This window comes from Cibotium barometz, chromosome 7 (genome assembly GCF_041138505.1).
Source record: "Cibotium barometz isolate CiBa-2024 chromosome 7, ASM4113850v1, whole genome shotgun sequence".
NCBI classification, from domain to species: Eukaryota; Viridiplantae; Streptophyta; class Polypodiopsida; order Cyatheales; family Cibotiaceae; genus Cibotium; species Cibotium barometz.
In genome coordinates, this window is record NC_141052.1 from 1,865,886 (window position 1) to 1,888,113 (window position 22,228).

The following is a 22,228-nucleotide window of genomic DNA, read 5'->3' on the forward strand; positions in this document are numbered from 1 at the left end:
CAATTGTGCATTCCTAAGTAGATACTAAACATCAATGTGAGGAGATAGTGGGCGTAGGGATAGAATTTGTGTACTAAAAAACTTAAATTTACACATAAGGGATCTTTAACATACCCCTTAAAGAGTACATATGATATTCTAATATACTCATAATTGAGAGAGAGAGAGAGAGAGAGAGAGAGAGAGAGAGAGAGAGAGAGAGAGAGAGAGAGAGAGAGAGAGAGAGAGAGAGAGACCCAAATAACTTTTTTTTTAAATGGGTGGTCCGAGTTACATAAAATTGCATTTACACACATGCAATGACCCTATATATGGGTCCTATCAAATTTTACAGTAGGTCAAGGGGATACACAAGCTATATCAAAGCATCCTAAGGGTTTATTGAAAGAGCTATGTAAAATACCTCTTGATCATGCACAATAAGTTTAATTAACCACCAACTCCCAAGGATATCTCATAGAAGTGAAAGCTTGTGAAATCAAGGAAAAAATGTTCTTTCCCAAATGAAGCCAACGTTGTTCTTGTTTCCATGTTTCATGAAGTCTTTGCTCATTACTCTTTTGTGAGTAAGGTTGTTGGACTAGCTAAACTATGGACCTACTTTGGGTTGTGTGCATTTTAATGAACAAAGCTAGCCACTTTGTTTGAAATGACTCTATAGCATGCTTGTAGAGGAGTATATCCCGTTTATACAAGGGTGAGAACTATAACACTTTTTTGCTAATGAAGGAAGGTTAAATTATGAGAGTAAGAGGGCAAATGCTTTTGAATATATCATGGAGGGAGTTATTGAAAGCTATTTTATGGTGTCCATTAGATCTTTGTTTTTGTGTGGGAGGCCTTGGTTAATGCTATTGCAAAATTGCCAACATTTCTCAAGGGCTTTGATTGAGAAATGCGGGTTCTTCAGACCAATGTTCTTGCTTTGGGTAGTGCTTTGTGTCAATGGGGCACACATATCGTTTGATTCTTTTACCAATGGAGCTCACCTTAATTTGGCGCAATGCTAAGTAAGCTACTAAACGACAGACCAAAGCCAGAGCTAGGAGTGACCACACCTCTTGAGCACCTGGGCTTAACCTCATTCCATGAAGAGCTTTATTCAAAGCCATAGCCCTTCTACATTGGATTGAGGAGGCACCCTTGTTAGAACAAATGTGGATGTTGTAGAAGGGGGAGTATTGGATCTTGAGTAGGAGTTTGTAGCAATATGATTGGAAGGAGAGGTATTTGAGCCAAGCCACATATTTGGGCATACTCTGCATGCAACAAGAAATGGGGTTGGATGAAATGTTATATTTTGGAATTATAGGCTACTTTAATGCAATGGAATGAGTAAAGGTAGGGTAGCTTATTGTGAGTAAAGTTAGGATAGCTAAGTGCTTGACGTTTAATTTAACAACATAGTCTTTTTTGATGCTGGGAGAAAAAACTATTTAGCTAGCATAAATAGATTTAATGTAAGTAAGGATTAACTCACTTGCACAAAGTATCCGCCTGCTAGCATGAAGGCGATCACGAGCACAGAACCAAAAGTCGTTGCCTTCTTCACGTCCATCATGACGGCACCGATCAATAGTCCCACGCCCTGCAAAATAATGGGCGGAGAAACGCACATTTCATTCTTCTGACGAAAGTATCCGCCGGAAACGGCCGTAATTAGAGTAAGATTGATGAGCAAGACGTTTTGCTGAATGTACCTGGGAGGTGATGACGGTGAGGAAGACGGCCATCATGGTGAGAGAGAAGGCCGCAACAGACATGCGTAGGGTGGCCATAAAGTAGACAAGCGTTACGAAGCACGTTGGCAACAGGAGGTCCAACGGAAGGTCTGAAACCGAGCGGGCCACAAAGTAGGCGCTGAGTCGGTACATGTCGGAGGCGCGCTCCTTGGCCAGGAGAGCACGCTCTAACGGGAACGTGAAGATGGCGTTGAAGAGCGGAAAGAAGCCCCAGAACAGGCCGATGAAGAAGAGGAGGCCAACCTGCAAACAAAATTTCCGTCGATGATCGGCGTCTGGCGAGCGGAGGAAAGAAGTACGACAGTGGGTGCGCGCAGAAAGGGGCTACGCTACGGCAGAGGAGCGGACATTGGCCAGTGTTTTTTTTACCTGGTCTTCCAGCTCCGCCGGCTTTGTGGCCTTGGAGCGCCACCACAGGCTACCACACAAAACCGCTGTTGCCATCACTTGCGTTACCTTCAACCAACCCAGATAATCATGGCGGCGTTCTTTCAGCCCCCTCTCCAGCAAAACCGCCACCTGCGTCCCCCACGTGGCCGACCACACTCGGCTTTTTGCCGCTTCCGGCGGCGAGCCTTGAAGCAGTCCCAGCCTAGCCTTCTCCTTTGGTCCCACCGTCCTCTCATTGCATTCCACCAAATACTGTCCCCAAAGACCCAAATATATATATATATTATCAGTATAGTTTTTTAATAAAAAGTAGGGTTGCATTAGAAATCTCTCCGGCAGCCTTACCTGTACCACCTCCGCCGCCCGCATCGACACTCCTCCGTCCTTCTGCTCGGCCTCTTGCTCCATCTCCGTCGGGACCTTCATGTCGTTGGTGTTGCCGCTACAAAGATCCAGCAGAAAATCTGCGGGATTCATGGCAACTACGGGCGCAAATCCGAGGGACCCGAAATGCCGTACGGCGTCGTCTGCCTTGCCGAAGTAGGCACAGCGGCCCTCCGCCAGCAGCAAAAGCTTGTCAAATAGATAAAACAGCCGACTAGAAGGCTGATGAATTGTGGTAACCACAGTCCGTCCATTCTGCACAACGCCAGGAAACGCTTATCAGCTTGCTGACAGATATACTGGGTTACAACATTCATGACGGATTTGGTGGACGACGAAACTCGTCGGAGATGGACGAATTTAGGGAGCGTCGGAAATTAAAGGGAATGAACGACGGCATTATAATTTACCTCGGCAAGGTTCTGCAGCAGTTGCATGATGCGCAAAGCTGTCGTAGAATCCAAGCCAGAAGTGGGTTCGTCAAGAAAAATGAGCGACGGATCGATCAGTATCTCGTGGCCGATACACACTCGCTTTCGCTCGCCGCCGGAAACCCCACGCAGAAACGCGTTACCGATCACCGTATCGCGGCACCTACAATAATTCCAGGCCCGTCAGCAATCTACCGCTTTTCTGCCGTGACAAAATAATTCCGTTACCGTTTCCCTCTATCGGACTTCACCCTCAGGTTACCTAAATAATTTAATCCGTCTGTCGAATTTCATAATTACGTTTCCCGAATCTTGTCGGAATTACACACACCTTTCAAGGCCCAGCTGTCGGATCACATGTTCGGCCTTATCCGTTTTCTCTTTGCGTGGCATCGACGCCGGCAGCCGTAGCAAAGCGGCGTACGTTAGGGTTTCTTTTACCGTCAAATGAGGGTACAGCATATCGTCCTGTGTAACGAATCCCATTCTGTAAAACGTACAAAAGAAAAAGATAACGGAAGCTTAGTGCTGCCGGACGTAACATTACGACGGAAAGACGACCGTTTAAATGCGTCAGAACTTTCTCCGTCACCCACTTTGGCTTTAGAGATTTGTTGTAGGGCGCTCCGTCGTATGAGATCACTCCACTCATGGTGTTGAAATCGTCCGTCTGATTCCGTGCCCCTAACAGGTTGAGAAATGTTGTCTTTCCGCTGCCGGACGGACCCATGAGAGCCAGTATTTCTCCGGGCGCGACGGATCCGGTGATGCCCTGTAGGATTTGCTTGCCGGAGCCCCATTTCGACTGCCGTCGTTTCTTGACAAGCTTGTAACCCACGTCCACAAACTGCAAATCGACAAAAATTACATTGATAACGCCGATACGGCAACAGTAATGCTAGAATTAGCATGTGTAAGAATCGACGGAGAAAGCAACATCTCGTACAGTCAAAAACATCCCTCGGTGTGCCGTCGTTTCCTTTCTAATTACAGTATCTTTAGCGGCGGCCTGATCAGGAGCTGGCTCCACGACAGCAGAGTTAATCACTGGGGTTACAACTGCATTCATTAACATGCCAACATTGTATGATCATCAGATCAATCGCAGTGCGATTTAAACTAGTCATCCTTGCTTATTATACATACCATTCAAATTTAATTGCTGCTCGCTGACGGCCGAAGTTTGTAACGAGCTCTTTGAAATACAGAAGGAAACCCCGGAGTTTGCAGTAATCCGTTCGGCAAGAGCGTCGTCGAAATGAGCAACGTTCCGTTGATCGAATTCCTTAGCCAGCTTGCAGCATTTCATTTTTCCGGCTGTACGGTCACTGCCGCTACTCAAAAGCGCAAGCCATGAAGGTGGTGAACCGTCAACGGAACTTTTTCTGTCCGACGGAGTTTCTCGCCGTAGCTGATTATGATCCCTTGCGTTAAGATACCCGGCAAGGGTGTAGGGATAGCCCGTTGTATTGGCTAGACCGTTAATATTGCCATCTTCTGTGTAAGGCTGATCGGGCCTAATCACAGTAATACAACTAATCCCTCCGTGAACATTGGCCCCACAATTAATCCCCCCATTAGCATTAATCCCACCTCCTTGAATGCTAATGCCACCGACCTCTACATCAGCTGCAGCTTCCATAGGTACAAGACTCAAGAAAAGAAGCAAAGAAAGACGAGTCGTTTCTAACCTTGAATGCTTTCAAAGCTCTAGTGCTGCAAAGAGAGCATTACATGGGCTATCCCAGCTATCTCTACTGCCATAGGATTAACAAGCTAAGCTGGAAACCATGAGTGCAAAGGGAACTCTCTAAAGTATGAATGAAAGCGCTACACACAGACACACACACACAGTACACACTTGCTGCTCATTACAATGCTCTCCCTCTCTTTCTCTCTCTCTCCAGACACACACACACACACAGTACACACTTGCTGCTCATTACAATGCTCTCCCTCTCCCTCCCTCTCTTTCTGTCTCTCTCTCTCTCTCTCACTCTCACAAGCACACACAGAGTGGGAGAACTCACTCTCTCTCTCTCTCTCTCTCTCTTATAATGGGACAATTTTCTGATCCGCCAACCTTTGTTGTGCAGCCTCCCTTACTTCCCTCAATGCTAGTGCAACCTCTGGTAGTTCCTACCACAATCTTTATAGGCTCTCATATTGGCTCTCTTATGATCATATATCCTCCATTCTTTCAACTCTAATTCGATGGCACTATTGGCATCATAAGCCCGGCAAAAAGAATCGATTGTTGCCCCCACCAGTCTAGTACTTAATGGCTTCTTTGATCCAAGCAAAAGCACAGTACTTGTGTAGTATAATTCACACCAAAAAAGAGAGAGCCACCACCCAATATACAGATGAATTCAATAGCCTAGCCTCTAATGTAGCAATCGTAGTATACAAGTAAGAATACAACTTTTACCGAAAGCATGTGAAACAATTGGAGGAATAATGCACAACAATAGCCTCTATTCTATACAAGGAGCACAAAGCATAAAATTCGGCTTGTACAATTGTAAGCAAATTATTTTAGTGATATATGAATGGCATGCATCATCAAAAGCCTTTTAGTTGCAAAAAGAATAAGGGTTATGTTTATGAATTTCACGTGCCCTTTCGGTGTGGTCATTGTTGGTAGGTTGGGGAGGCCATACGGGATTGTTGGCCGAGTGTCCAAGTGTTGGGTGCTAGAAAGTCCGGGACGACACATGAAAGTGGAGCTGAGTGGTGGGGTGGGGTGGGGGGGGGTGTGTGTGCGGGGGGGGTTTAGATGTTACCTAGAGAGCCCATTGCATGATTTGTCACACAAATAAAGAGAGAGGCATGATCTTACATGGGACTGACACCAATCAAAGTGTGTTGCTGGAGGGCAGCTGGATCGCTCCATTGAAATGACAATCTCTCGTGACAAATGGATTGTGTATATATCTTTCCCAGCTTTTGGCCCTCTCTCTCAGTGCTTGTGCCGCACCACCACGGTATCCTTCCCCCTCATTTCAAGCATCCTGATCAGCCCTCCCCTCGCTCTCCCATACGATCAATGGCCGGCAATGCCTCGTTGTCGGGTGTGTGCTTGTTACCTTGGCAAGGAATGGAGCCTCCCTCAAGTCTCTCTCTCCCTCTCTCTGTCTCTGTCTCTGTCTCTGTCCCTCTCTGATCCCCACTAACAAGTCCTATCTCTACACGCTTCAACCTTTACCTTTATTGAGCCAAAGTGTAGCTCTTTGCTTTCATCTCTTGACTTGAAATATTAGCAAGTTGACCTTAAAATGAGACGTTTTTTTTTTTTTTTGGGACAGCTCTCCTAAGGAACCTATTCGTTGTTGTTTTTTATCCATAGAACCTTGTATCCATTGTTACCTAGTTAGAAGAAAGTTTATGCATAGAACCTTATATACCTAGTTATAAGAGTGAGAAGAAAGTTTATGAAGATTTGCTTCTATTGTTACCTATGAGACAAAGTTTGTGAGGATTAGTTGAGTCCAATAGTAGTTAGTATCTTTAGCTAGGAACTACAAATAATTAGGAAAAAGATTGCAAATTTTACCTTGTATTTTATTCCCTCCAAAATTTGGTTTGGATTTTTTGTACTCTCTTAAAGTTCTACACATATGGTGCATTTTTTGTACTCTCTTACAATTCTCAAATTTGGTTTTGATTTTTTGTACTCTCTACAACAAGTATGATGATATGGTGCATTGATGTTGTTGTGCGATTATTGTTTTTCTTTCTTTTTTAGATTTAAAAATGATGATGTTAACCCATATATTTTATGGTATGTACCTTAAGCATTGAGTTTCGAAAGCCATAGATGTTATCCTTACAAGGCACCCATTACTTCAAAACTTTCATAGCATCAGTCAACCTTTTCAATGAGATTGTAGCACATGACGAAGCCAAGACTAACTAGTATAAATGTATGATGGCAACTTCAATTTCTTAGCAACCTTGGTATTACTTTTTAAATTACTTGAGGATTAGTTAATCTAAATTGTAGCAAATGTCATTAATTATCATAAAGTAGATATTGCAACCAACTCAATATTTTTAAAATACTATCTAATTATAAGTTTAATACTAAGTGAATACTAAGGAAATGTGATAATGTAACTAAAAGTGAAATACATAAGGGATTCCTTGCTTGCATACATTGTGATGAATGGCATACGTGTGTCTTTGGCTTGAAGCACCCTAGGGTGCAACAATTTGGTGAGGTTTGAGCTTTTTTGAAAGGTTATCTTTTTGTGGGAGGCTTAACTTGTTCCATTCCTTTCAAGTTGTGATAGCAATTCTTGTTAACATTTTACCATAATAATTTTGCTAAAATGATTGTTTAGTTAGAAACATTTTAATCAATAATCTCACAGTTAAGGTATGAGCTGTGTTCTAATTTTATAAAATCTTTTTTTTCCTTAAATACTAGTTTTTTGCTAAGGACATGTATGTTGGGCATGCTACAAGGATATATCTCCATCACGAGAGTTGCTTCAATCAATTTGTGAATTGGGAAGTTCGACCCTCAAAGTTAAGATCAAAATGGGTTCTCAATGGTAGCAAAATTGAAGGCACCTTAGCTTCCTATCACCTTAGCTTCCTACCTTAGACCTTGTCTAGTCACCACAGTAATAGTGTGGTTGCAGTATCTTTGTCTCCTAATTCTGAACTCAAGGAATACATTTCTACACTTGTTATTTATACCAAGCTAATAATCCTTGCGAAAAGTCTTTATGAAATTTTTTCCACAATAATTATTTTTGCTCAGTTAAAACAACGTCTCAGTCTCTTTGAACATAATAAGCACAAGCACAATGTGATAGTGAATCTCAATGTATTCTCAGTGATGAGGAAAATAGGATTGTTTTTTGCAATGTCCATGCAACATTAATAATTATTACATCGTCGAAATCCCTTTTACTAGTCCCATGTTTTCTTAAACCCACCTCATTCATGATGCCTCACTTGATATGTAAAGGATGCACACCTTACACACCCTTTTGACATTCTTAGTTTGAACTAGTCCAACTACTATGATTAAGAATTATGATCTTATACTATATTTTATTTTTTTGTTTCAAAAAATGTTATTATTTTCTCAATCGAGCAATGAGTATATAAATATTTTTGGATAGTTTAAAGTGAAAAAGAAGCCCTAGGTGAGCAAGATGTAAACTTCCCCCTTAGGTGAATTTTGTGCGTGTGACCTTTAAAAAGGAAAAAATAGGTGCATGTGTCTTACAATGATTACATGAGACTAATCGTTGTCCATGCAGGATATGGTCATACACTCTGATTGTACACAATGATGAAGTTTGATACTTGCATGAAAAGAAGGTCCATGTTTTCAATACTATCAATGTAGAGATCACTAATTATCAATATATAAAATTTTCATGTTATGTTTCTAATTTGTGTGGAGAAAAAGATTATACATAGAGTATAGCGAAGAGGTGGCATAAGTCTCTCCAAAACTTATAAACATAGAGGAACGTGTCCTTTCCTTATTTAGAGAAAAAACTTTGAGTGTTGAAGTGTGGCTAATGGGCTCCTATTTGAGGGAGGAATAATGTGAAGCATAGTACTTATGTCCAAGATGCTAGTAAATATTGTGTCTTGTTGCTTTCAATGCCTTTGAACTTTGAAAACAACAATGTTGATGTTGTATTTCTTAGTCCTACTATCATGCCAAGTTGATCTATCCCACTGTTATAAATGCATACAATTCAATAAAAAATCAAAGGTGAGTTTGCACTCAGCTTTGTGGGAATTTACCTCCCTGACAACACAATGCAAGCTACATTTTATGGTGAAAGTATTTTCTATCTCAAATAAAGCGATTTAAAAAAAATAGTTGAAACCCTAACCTTCGACTCAAGAATCCTACTTACCAAATTTAAGAACCCTAATTGTAGTTTAGTAACCAAGAAAGAAACATTTTCTATAGCTACAACCATTGGTAGCTCCCCCGTAAAAAAGGATCTAAGTACCTGTAGTTTTGTAGCCAAGAAAGATCCATCTTCTATAGCTCACAGTCGTTTTTTGATTCACCATATAAAGTTGCAACATTCAAGCCTATCACGAGATAAATAATAACGTTTGCCAATAAATTTGCATCTATTTTGTTTAAGTTGTGCTCATGAAATATTCCTTTGATGCTACTCATTGTCAAGATTGAGAGAAAGAGAGAGATGGTTTGGGGCATTGCAAAGGTGGGTGGGTGTGTATATGAGTTTGTGTGCCTCTTCAGAGGAGGGGGGGGGGCTAGAGAGAGTGATGAAGCCAAGACACTGCAAGCCCCTTGCCTACAAGATAGAGAAAAACACACGAGTTGGAAATCTTTGAAATAGAGCAAGAGAAGAAAAACCGAAGGCTTCTGGGAAAATAGTTGTAGCACTCTCCTAAGCTCTTATGTAGTATCGACTCTGCGTCTAAGTGACTATTGGATATAATTAGTAAGAGCTGCCACCTGTGTGGACGGCCCCACTGAGATCTAAATGATATGCAAAGAATAATATATGTAATGCTTCACACAAATGATAATGTAACCGTATTCCATATTTTGTGTGCATCTCTGCATCCACTACACCAGAATGAGGATGTAGCACCAAAAATAGCAGTTTTTTAAAGCTAGAAGGGTAGGCAGATATCGGGCTATTTTTGTTGCTAAAAATGCTACTATTTTTGCTACAATGGGTTCGCTGCTCAACAGCAAAAATAGCTACAAAAATATTGCTCCTCAGTAGTGATATTTCACTGTTATTTATGTTGCGCAATAGCGAAAGTACTACGCAATAAATAAAGAGTTGGGGCAGATTGGGGAGTTTACACAAGACTCCTCAATTTGCCCTAGCTCTTAAAAAAAATATTAAAACAGAGTCATAGTTTTATGATACAAACATAAACATAAGAAACACATAGATTGTGAAGAATGCAATTGAGTCCAAAATTATTTTATTTCTCGAAGTGTTGGGCCTTTGGCCATATATATAAAAAATATATCAATGAAGAGGTGGCTAATTGGAATCCTCATCAGATTTCGAGTGATTATCATCATCATCCTCCTCCTCCTCTTAACTTGCTTCCACTGTTTCATGCTTATAGGTCAGGATCCTCCTCTTCCTCTTCCCTTTCATCCTACGTACATGCCATCAAGCGCAAGGTAAGCAAGGGCAATAAAATACAATTAGATGTAGATAAGAGAAGGGTTTAGACTCACTTACCTCATCTGCTTGAGTCCCCAAAATGGACTCATCCAAGTGTATGCCTTATGTATGCATCCACACCCATAATTGTGGATGGGGGGCTCTATATCCATAGTCGTACTCCTTTGTTGGGTCATGCCCAACAACCTCCCTCTACAAAAAACATTTAAGAAAATATACAATTAGTGAAAGAAAACAATACAGTACAAAATAAAATGAAAGAGGAGAAGAAATGATTACTAAAATAGGTACTTACGAAACGAGCAATGAAGGAGGACTTTCCTCCCGAGCCGAAGTGGGAACCCCCTCGCTTCTGTGGTCGGGAAGCAGTCACCGCCACTTGTTGTTGAAAAGCACGTGGGTGCTTTCTCATGAAGCTGCGTGCGTGCCTCCACTCCTCAGGCATTCAAATGCTAGGCTTCTCCAAATTATTCTTTACTTCTCTATTGATATTTGCTCTCCTATTAGAGCGAAAATATTGTCTCTTCATCCACTCCTTGGAGAAGCAAAAACCCACATGTGGAACAGGGAACTCCAACTTAAGCACATCAATGACATATTTCTTTGAAAGCTCATCTTGTGCTTTCCACTTTTTTTAGGAGTTCATGAACTCCAAGTTTACAAGTACATGCATGCGGTTCATGGACAATGCCCCTTTCGAATGATAGATTTTAAGGAACTTCCACATGCTCCCCACTATTAAATCCAAGGAAACTTCTCTTTTACAAAAGAAGGATAGTGAGAAAATTGAGGGTTCCCCCTCCACTATGACTACCTACTCGGATAACCACTCCTAACTTGACATAAACAACATTCTAGATGGCCTACCATAATGCCCCATATCTCTATGCATAAGCCTAAACCCTAAACAAGGCTCGAGGTTACAATAAGCATGAGATTTAATGAATAAGAGAGCTTATCTCGACAATGTCAGCCGAAGGAGAGGACAACAATGCAAGACCTACGAAACATAACATGAGAAAAAGTGAAGGTGAATACATAAGGGCTATTACATAAGGGCTATGTATAATAGGCTATTACATAAGAGCTATGCATAGGATATACATAGGCTATACATAGGCTATGCATAAGGGCTATGCTTTGCAATTGGATGTATTTTGGCTCAATCGGGAGAACATAATAAGGATTTCCCAATCTCATATGCTAGTTCATTTTAACATATTATGCGATAGGCCTTAGGCATAAACGTATTGCATAAGGCCTTATGCATAGCCTATTGCATAAGGCCTATTGCATAAGGCCTATTGCATAAGGCCTATGCATAGCCTATTGCATAAGGCTTATGCATAAACCTATTATTTCATAAGCCTATTACATAAGTCTTATGCAATAAGCCTATTGCATATGTGTTATGCATAAACCTATCGCATAAGGGCTTATGCATAAGCCTATGTATTAACATATCATTGCATAAGGCTTATGTATAGCCTATCTTATAAGGACTTATGCATAAGCCTATTGCATAAGTCTTATGCATAGCCTATTGACATAACCCTAATCCTTGGCACCCAAGGGTGAAGAAACACAAAGAGAAGAAGCATAGCAAAAAACGAAAAAAGATGGCTTAGCTCTTTAATGAGAAGTGGCCTAAACCCTTGTTCACTTGAATAAACCTACAAAAAAGAAACATAATAAATAAAAAAGTTAGTTCTCATTAACACATTAACAAGCAAGGAGAACAAGAGGAAAAAGAGGTGAGTACCCTAAACCCTACTCCTAATGCATAAGTGATTGAGAACAAGAGGAAAAAGAGGTGAGTACCCTAGACCCTACTCCTAATGCATAAGTGATTAAAATAAATTAGTTTATGTTAACCCTAAACCCTCTCTCCATGCATAGAATGCTTAATAGATAGATTTGATGGAGAGATCTCCATCAAAGCTCTCTATTAGAGCCCTTGCTCTATGCATAGAATGCTTAATAGTAGAGAGCTTTGATAGAGAGCTTTCCATCAAAGCTCTCTATTAGAGCTCTATGCATAGGGCTAGGGTTAGGGCAAGGGAGAGGAAAGAGAGGGGAAGGAAGGAGAGGGGAAAGGGAAAAAATCTCACATAGAGCTATGTAGAAGCTTTTCATAAAAGTTTGAAATAAGGGAAAAGCATTGACGCTTTCCATGAAAGCTTGGGAGAAAGCAAGAAGAGGCACTTACCTTGGAGAAGAGGAAGAGATGATTGATGGAATAGCCTTGAAAGAAGAGGTATGGTAGGAGGAATAGATGGGTTGCAAGTGTAGCTTCTACATGTGTAGGCTATTGAAAGTAGGTAGATAACTTGACTCTCGGCGGCATTTTAGGTAGGAGTCTCAAATTTCAGGTCGCTGCTCAGCAGTAAAATTTTGTTGATGAGCAGCATATTTATGCTACTATCGTCGTTGTGTAGCAGCGAAGTCTTAGGAAATTTTCTGTCAGCAGTTCTGGATTGTGTGTTTTGTATGAACTCTAAATCAAATTTGGCTGGGTTGAAGATGTTTGACAGTGATCATCAAGGGCTGAAAGTTGGTTCCGAGGCATGGTTGAGAGAAAAAAATCGTTGTGTGTGTGATCGATGCAAGAGCCAATATATACGACAACGTTGTATAACAATTGAGCATGACCGTATGTATGGTCTTCATGAGGCATCGGCACGACCAAGTGCGGATGATGACATGGAGGAGAACCATAGGAGAGTGCTAGGTAACATACCACACCATTCGATCACATTGGGTAGAGTGCGGAAGGTGGCAAGGCTTCATATGGAAAGCATGGTTGAGACTCATCTTCCCCAACCAATGAATGAGGTTCCTTCACCATTGCCAAATGAGGAGAAGAGAATCTCATTATGGATGACATGGTGAATGACTTCTTTTTGGACAGGAGGTCATAGATGATAATGAGCAAGCTCCAATGTCACAAGAGGAGGAAACCTTGCATAGAGAGACAAGCACCCCTTTATATGAGGGAGATTTGTAGCCATGGAGATCAAAAATTCCAAAGAATTAGTGACACTTTGCATGATGGGATTATTGTCGATTAAGGAAGAGTTCACTAGCTTAAGGAAAGACTTGGGCAAGAAAAAGGAAGTCCCCAATGATCCAATGGTGTCTCAAGCATTGGGGCCCCAACCTCTTGGATCTACCATACATGTAGATGTATAGCTTGATGTAGATATATAGCTTGATGTACTTGGTTCAAATTCTAATGCTATACATCTACATTAAGCTAGTCCTCATCAACTTGAACCAAGTAATGGACCTATGCTTGGAAAGGAGAATTTTCCTCCTCCTAGGATGCACCAAGGTGGAACAAGCACATTTGGAATGTCGATGCAGCCAGATGGTTATGCGATGTCTTGAGATTCAAGCTCGATGTCAGTGTGAGCCAACTATGCTATGTGGTGGCATGTTAGGTAGGAACATGTGTGAGACATAAATGACTGCGTGTCCAGCTGGTCATAGTGTGTGGACATTAGCTAGGGTTAGATGTGTGTGGACACAACTCATAGTGTTGTGTGTATTATGGATTATGGCATTATGCTTTGTGTGTGAGTGGAGATGGCTTCCCTCTATGGTTAGGGTTTGCAATATATATTAGGGTTTGATCCTTTGTGTATGTCTCCTCCCCCTCTACTGTTCTTTCAACATGGTATCAGAGCCTTGTGCTGTTTATTAGGGTTTATGAGTGAGTGAGAGAAGAGGGAGAAGAAGCTGTGAAGAGAAGCTGCGAAGTTGCCATTGGAGCTGTGAAGCTTGGAGCACACAAACTACTATCAGATCTGAGAGCTTGGCCTACCGGGTAAGGTCTTCTAAACATCCTTGAGTGGATTGCAGGTGATACAGGCAAAAACAAAGAAATTTAGAGCAACTCAAAGCAAAGCAAATTTTTGGTTTTTGGAAGCTTTCCATTAAAGCTTGGAAACACTGATGTATGGTGGAAATACATGTGAATCTGGCAAAACAAACATGTATCTGACAATGAGAGATGTATTGGCAACTCCTATGCAAGCCCTACTGTGATTTTGGAGCAATTTGAATGCATTTAAATGTGTGAAAAATTCTGGTTTTTGAGCTCTCACAAAACAGAGAAAAGGAGGTGAAGATTTGATGCATTTGGAGCGTGTTTTTGGCAAAAATCAAACCATTGATTGGTTGCACACATACCCAAGTGTGTTGGGCACTTGTATACCTCTTCAATTATCACTTAAATCACTCCCAAATCCATCAATAGCAGGCGGCGCATTCTGGACTGCAAAAACAGAGATTTTTTCATAGTGTTTGATAGGTGGAGGATCAAAATCAACTCCGGTGCTTGATATGGTTGGTTTGATCAATTATCATTAATTGGGTTGGGAATGAGCTGATTAAACAGGCTATCCATTGGTTGCAGAGAAACAGAGCAATTTTAATTGAGCAATTAATCTCTGGTCTTATACAATTGGACAAATTCCTCTTACATGGAGTTAGTGGACACTATTGCTAAGCTAATGAATGCCTGGTTGCTCAATTTGGACAAATATTGAAGAAATTAGAGCCATTTTACTACTGGTTTTTCTGCTTTTTCTGGTTTTTCCCAAAACAGAGAAAGGGGTTTTCAAAAATTGATATGTACACGTGTCAGATGGTGTTGATACTCTACAATGAGGTTGTTTAGGTGTCAATGCAAGTTGTCCATACTTGATTGCACCACTACATTGTGATTTGGAGTCGTGGAAGCGCATCAAAACAGGGTATCTCAGACTGCGTGAGTCAGTTCATCTTGGATGCATACATGTTGATTTTCTACATCAAATTTGAAGATTTTGTTGAAATTTGAGCATAATGATGAGCTATGGTGGATCATACACTAGAATCAACATCATTAACAAAGTGATTAGCAAATGATTAAGACGTAATTAGTGAATAATTAGCAAATAGATTAATGTAGGCATGGATACTCAAAAACCAGCAAATTCTCATTAGGGCTATGCCTCAATTTATAGAGTTTACATCAAGCATCAAATCCCATTGATTTCTCCATGATTCACTCCCAGAATATCTCCACCTTTTGCCTGATTCTCTCCACCTCTTCTCTTTTCCCTGAATATCTCCTAGAATAACTCCACACTCCTAAATTCTCTCATGCTACCCTTTATTCTCTCCCAGTAGATTCTTCTCACCTTTTCACAGGTTCTTTCACAATTACATCTTCTCTTTTACAGCCTCTATCCAAGAGCTTGTTCCCACACACACCCTATTCACTTGTATATTTCAACACCTCCCCTCAAGTGAATAATCCTAGCACACCTAGACCCTATACCAAGTTTGCCTCCCCTTACTTGGTAGTCCGCGACCAGTGTCTACTCCTCCCCTCAAGTTATCTCAGCACACCTGGACCCTGTATCAAGTTTCTTTCTTACTTGACAGTCCGCGACACCAGTGCCTCAAGTCCCTAAACTCCATAGTCCTTGACACTCTCTCTCTCTCTATGTGTCCAAGGCTACTATAAGTGCCCGCGACCTTGACTAAAGTGCACACACATACATCTACCACGTGGCCTACATCATCGGTGGCTCTCTCAGAGGTGGTTTTACTTTATTGGGGTAGGTTACATTGGGTTGTGGGGTCTCTCTCTCTCTCTCTCAGAGATTTTTACATGGGTCCTCACTCTTTGGAGCCTCACATCTTCTCTTTTCTTCAGTCTTCTTGTCGTGGTGGCAGCATCTCTCCACGCGTCCATCTCTTCTTTCAGTCTTCTCGGGGCAGCTTCTCTTCTCGTGGCAGCTTCTCTTCTCGTGTCCATGTCTTCCTTCAGATCTTCTTCTCGGTGTGGATCCTCTTCTTGGAAAGAGATATTCTTCTTCTTTCATGGCTGGGGCCATGAGCTCGTCCGTCAGGTCATTTTGCTCCATGTGAGCAACATGTTTCAATGTTTTGCTGACAGTTCCTTTGGGTTTTTGATGTTTATATTTTGTCATTATGCAATGCAAACTCAAAATTATGCAGGAGGTCTTACCTCTTGCCTTATTCTGGACAAGGGCAGTGTCTGTTCCCATTTTTACACTGATGTAATGTGCCCAATACATAATGCGTATAGCATTCATTCTCATGCACATTCCAAATGCAACTCTGGCTGTGAATAATCTTGATTTTGAGTGAGATTTACAGGCATTAACCAAGGGTTAAATGCAAAATGATGATTTTCACAATTTTATCAGCACAATTTTCCCAGAAATTACACTAAATCAAGGGTAACCAATTTGTACGGGATGGTTGGAGTATCAAACCAACTCCGAATTGCAATCTAAAGTTATAGGGATCTGTATCAGATACCTAATGGTTAATTTGAACCCTCAATTGCACCAAAGTATAGTGATTAGCACTGATTAATCATTGATTAGCAAATTAATACTCTGTTTTGTGTGCAGAAAACAGAGTATGCGGGGAGTCCAGATCTGGTGCCTTCCACTTCAAATGAGCTCAAATGCTTTCAAAGGCATTAATAGCAATGAGTCTAGTAGAGGATTAAGCCAAGAAACACAAGATTTGACCAAATATTGAAAGCTTAATCTCTGTTTTACCAAAGTCACCTGCAGATTTGATGAAGAGCTTGGATCTCACTGTAGACTTGATGAAATTGCATTCTGTCTTCACCAGCTTGTAGAGCATGCTTGATTACCCCTTGGGCTAAGAGTAATTAGAAGGATTTGACCTGATGAAGTAGCAATGGTAAAAATAGCTCAGAAAAATGGCGCCCAACAAATCTGCGATTTCTCCCTCATCGCTTGACGGTTTGCGCTTTTGTTTGGATAGGATTGAAGAGCTTTGAGGTGGCTAACATATGTTGGAAGGGCTTGCCCTAATTTGATGTGTGCAAGGTGCTAGAGACCCTCCACTGGCTGGGGGTGAGGGGGAGAAGTGAAAACTCACTAAAAAATTAATTTTTTGTTAATTATCTACTAATCCTAATTAATTAACTAATGGGCTCATAAATCTGATGGATTCTAGGCATGGCTCTGATACCATGTTGAAATTTGAGCATAATGATGAGCTATGGTGGATCATACACTAGAATCAACATCATTAACAAAGTGATTAGCAAATGATTAAGACGTAATTAGTGAATAATTAGCAAATAGATTAATGTAGGCATGGATACTCAAAAACCAGCAAATTCTCATTAGGGCTATGCCTCAATTTATAGAGTTTACATCAAGCATCAAATCCCATTGATTTCTCCATGATTCACTCCCAGAATATCTCCACCTTTTGCCTGATTCTCTCCACCTCTTCTCTTTTCCCTGAATATCTCCCAGAATAACTCCACACTCCTAAATTCTCTCATGCTACCCTTTATTCTCTCCCAGTAGATTCTTCTCACCTTTTCACAGGTTCTTTCACAATTACATCTTCTCTTTTACAGCCTCTATCCAAGAGCTTGTTCCCACACACACCCTATTCACTTGTATATTTCAATAGATTTGTGGTTACTTTGGCGTATCTGGAACACTCATTGGAGTGTGGTTGAGCTGAGGAAGGCTCATTTACAGATTTGGAAGAGTGTGGAAGGTGCACATTGAGCAAACATGTCGAATAATCCAGTACAGATTGTTAGTGAAAAGCTAGATAGGAAGAACTTCCAGGCATAGAAGTATTTTGCATTAGAAACCCCAAGTTCAAGACAATTGTTGATGATGTGTTGCAAGAGAATGCTTGGGCTCTCCTGTATGTGAAGCCACCTTGATTGCCAGAATCAACACATGCGATCCTTGGAGCTTCACCTTGATGATAGTAGGATTACGTATCCCCACAATAATGTCACGGGCCACCATAGAGTATAAGGTGCCTGATCTCTATGGTGAGAACATATAAAGGAGCTTGGAGCAGCAACCGAAGAGGTACTACTTTATCCAGACTAGATCTTGTAGGGATCATTTTAAATGGAACACCCTTGGTGAGTGCTTTGAGCTTCAATTTTTTTTTTTCGTAAATCCGAGACATCAACTCTTATGGAAAACAATGAGATCACTGGCAAGTTTACCAATATACTCTTTGAGTGCTGACTCTTGAACCTGTCCTTGCCCCCCTAGATCTTCCACTTTGTCTTGATGCAAACTCATCAAGATTAGAAATCCCTACACACCACCACAAATTTAGGAATTTTAACATGCAATGCATATGCCTATCTAAAGGATCACGTGGGTATCCTCTACTTTTCAAGCCTTCAAATAGGTTGCCTGTGGGCCCCTAGTTGGAATGCCATCACATCTACATGATGTATATGCCAATTAGGCCCTGAAAAGAAACACAAGCTTGCCCATGCGAGCCTTTGGGCAGGCTCTTGCTTATTTTTATAGGCCTCTGATTGGCATGCCATCACATGTGTATGATGTGCATGCCCATTAGGCCCTTCACATCAAATTTGGGAAGCATTGAAAAAAAACAATACCTTCTTTGCCTCGTAAAAGCACCTTTTGCATGGGTTCCTCTAGGTTTGCTCTTGAGGTTACCATCATCCGGCTTTTAGGTGCAGGTGGGTCATATTGTGGTTGAGGTCTGAAGAGTTCTGCAAGCACTCGAACTCAGCATCATCGATATCGTAGTTGCTTCCTCAATCTACTTTTGGATAATGATGATAGTAGAGATGTCATCTAGACTACTATCATTGTATCGCCCCACCTTGTTTATCTGAGAGGAAAAGAATCTTGGATGTCAAAGTCCAAGAACACGTCAATAATATCTTGCATGAGAATACTAAAGAGCTCCTCCTCCCTCAACTCTAGGAGCTCCAAGACATCTTGCATCAATAGATACTCCACCCCTTCAATGATGATAGTAGTCAATGAAGCAAGGAGTGGGTCTCAACTTTGGGTTTTGGGTGGCTACATGGGTACCCATGAGAGCTCTCTACCATCTCAATGATAGGGTCCATAGTGGTCTCCTATGTCGAGTTTGGGTTGGAGTATGTGAAGTCATCGACTACATCACTAAGCATAGCCAACAATGAGCTATTAGGTCTAAGATAGAGGTGCTACACTCGAGCTCTACATTTGGTCCCCAAGGTGAGCAAACTATAATTGCTGTGCAAATCTCAAGCTAGGCTCTTTTTAGTTTGTTTGTTACTAGGAAATCCTCGTTAGTTTCTTTTCGTTTGCTTAGTGATATGCTTAAACTTAGTGGGTAGCATTGCTTGATATGACCGTTCACTTTTTTTTGATTGAGGGGGCCCCATGGCACACCATTGAGGGGGCCCCGTGGCACACCATTAGGCTGCCCCTCACAAGCTTGATTTGACGCATGCACCATCGGGCAGCAATGTAGGTCGCAAACATCAATCCTCCCAGAGTGCCCCGTGCAAGCTTGATTCAACACATGCACCATTGGGCAACACGACCACAAATGTCAATCCTCCCCCTCGGTCGGTTGGGGGGAGTAGACCACCCTTGAGGCACCTTGCCCCATGGTGTCGTCATGCATTTTAGCCGACTGTGACATGGTCACCTAGCCGTCTAATCCACTCGATGAAAGCATGGGAGGAGGCCCTGATGGGAACTGGGGGTAGTATAGTGCTAGTGGGGTAGTGGAGAGTAAGAGAATAGAACTTATATATGAGTTTGATCTAATTTATAGTCATATTTATGCTTATAGTTTGTATTATATTATTTTTATTAAATTTAGACTTATGACCTTTATTGTACTTATAAAGGCTAAAAACTTATAGTTATTTTTAGATTTATATTTATAGACTTGATTTTTTTTAATAATTCATTAAAATATAATTGATCATACATCTTGCTTATATTTGTAGCATGAAAACTTATATTACTATTTGTCAAAAAATACACTTACTATAGTATTTATATTAGTACTTACTTATCTTTCTTTGCTTACATATAAAAGGGCATAGTAGACTTGAAAAACCATGATAATTTATTAAAGCTAAATTTATAACACTGTTAGAGAAATGGGTTCTTGTATTCACTTGAAAAAAAGAGATCTACATTGACTCAAAAATCTCGAGGATGCGTGGAGAAATATGCTATTGGCATGTTTTGTAATGTATACTCCTACTCCCAATCTTCCTACCATCCAACTTGAAATAGAAGTTACAAGGGGGATCATTGGACATCAATTAGATTTCATGCCTAAGAAAACCAAGGGGCCAATGGCTATTTACATTGACATTACAAGGATCATGAACCTCTCAAATAATAACTACATCAATGATGAGTGGTGAATGCGTGCCATCTCGCATGTCTTGGTCCAAGCTGGGGCTAATGGCTATTTACATTGACATTAAAAGGATCATGACCCTCTCAAAGAATAACCACATCAATGAGTGGTGAATGCCTGCCATGTCACATGTCTTGGTCCAAGCTAAGCCACTCCTCTTGCAAAATCATCCACCTCCTATACTGGAAGTGAATGCACAAATTTTGTCTTGCAATGAAGTACCTACCATTAGTAATAAAAAATGACTACTAACATAAGTACAATGAAATACTTGTCAATAAAAAATAGTGACAATAAACATAAATGCAATCTCACCTAAAGGTAACATCTGACGAGTGATTCTACACTCAATGATGTCATCATATGAGTTTTCTCATACAATGAATCATAAAAAAAACATTCTGACATGACAAATTAAATAAGGGAGGAAGAGGACGACTCATTAGTATGGAGTCAGGAACAAGGGACATCGTTTACATGGAGTCTAAGATGTGGGTGAATGTCACCATGGAAGCTTACATGATCAAGACTTGAATTAATATTGAGTAAAAGATGATAAAAGTGAATATGAGTTTTCAACAACTTGGCCCTATAATTGTCTTATATACTTGGCCTTGACATTGGGCCATGCACAAGGCCCATGGTCTATATAGTCCCATAGCACTTTATTACAAACCATCGCCACCCATAGGTTTCGTCCTCAAAATCTCAAACATTTAGGCCTCCGTATGGGTTGGGCATCCACGTAATGGTGCTTGGAATCGATAATGTGCAGAAAAGTGACTGGCATGTGAGAGCATCACAAATGATTCATGGTTGTAACTTGCTTCCCATGACCAAAAATTGCATCATAAGCATGCGAAACAGCCTCAAAATTGCTCTCCCATGATGGTACCTCCACGAAGCCTCAAAAATTTAGGCCTCCGTATGGGTTGGGCATCCACATAATAGTGCTCGGAATCAACATGTAGAAAAGTGACACATGTGAGAGCATCACAAACGATTCATGGCTATAACTTGCTTCCCATGACTAAAAATTGCATCATAAGCATGTGAAATAGCCTCAAACTTGCTCTCCCGTGATGGTACCGCCTTTACCAACACTTCCAAAGTTCCATGATCTCCAAGTAGTATAAAAACGATTTCTAGGAAATTCTAGCAAGCAAAATCACTATTATGTCATTGGCTTACAATGGGCCACTACATCAACACATATGGATGTTTCCAATATAGGAAAAAGATCTATGTATGCTGGAACACAATCTGCACATGAAATAATGTCCAAAACTTCTTGCACTTGATTGTATGGCTTCACAATCACTTGCTTTTAAGAATTTTCAGCAAGTGTATTGTCCCTAAGGATACCCTCAATGAACTCACAAAGGCCCACATAATCATAGTCCATGTAATGACCAAAAGGTTGAGTGAGCGGGTAACCTCTTTTTATCCCTTTTCATACCAAAATACTTCAACATGAGTTGAAGCATTTCATCCCCTCTCAAGCGTGAAGTGTAGCCAAGAATGGGTACCACCAACTCATTCATTTCTATCTTTCTTAGCTCGACAAACTTTCCCTTATGATTGACCCTTTGGGTATGCATGTGGGGACAAGTCCCACCAACACCATGATCTCATCAAGGCTAATCTCCTCATCAATTTCTTGGGTGGTCACATAATGTTACACAACATCATATGCCAAATTCGGCCAATCCCAATCATGTTTGTGCATTTTCTTTAATCACCAAGGACTAGCTCTTCCCTTGAAATGACAAGCCACTTTCTTCACTTTGTCAATCTCGTCCACAAGGATCTTTGTGCAAACGGCTCTAATCTTTTGAACCATAGAATACCCACTTGAGTAAACACCATA

At 40.9% G+C, this 22,228-nt stretch overlaps 1 protein-coding gene across 1 annotated transcript; it reads right to left on the reverse strand.

Moving 5' to 3' along the window:
* Window positions 1–235: 235 nt before the first annotated feature.
* On the reverse strand, window positions 236–6,106 carry LOC147636573 (ABC transporter G family member 22-like). Its single transcript, XM_086800000.1, has 10 exons — window positions 4,094–6,106; window positions 3,894–4,006; window positions 3,544–3,794; window positions 3,279–3,434; window positions 2,927–3,110; window positions 2,478–2,771; window positions 2,112–2,384; window positions 1,701–1,985; window positions 1,481–1,588; window positions 236–1,259 (listed from the first exon to the last, which is right to left on the reverse strand). Exons 1-10 carry the CDS (start codon window positions 4,587–4,589, stop codon window positions 876–878), a joined length of 2,544 nt encoding a protein of 847 aa, XP_086656126.1. The 5' UTR covers window positions 4,590–6,106; the 3' UTR covers window positions 236–875.
* Between the last annotated feature and the right edge of the window lie 16,122 nt (window positions 6,107–22,228).

Coding starts and splice junctions, on each gene's coding strand:
- LOC147636573 (XM_086800000.1), bottom strand. CDS start 4,589: ATGGAAGCTGCAGCTGATGTAGAGGTCGGTGGCATTAGCATTCAAGGA. Junction 2,772..2,926: donor TGCTGCAGAACCTTGCCGAG/GTAAATTATAAT, acceptor GGCGTTGTGCAG/AATGGACGGACTGTGGTTAC. Junction 1,589..1,700: donor TCACCGTCATCACCTCCCAG/GTACATTCAGCA, acceptor ATTATTTTGCAG/GGCGTGGGACTATTGATCGG.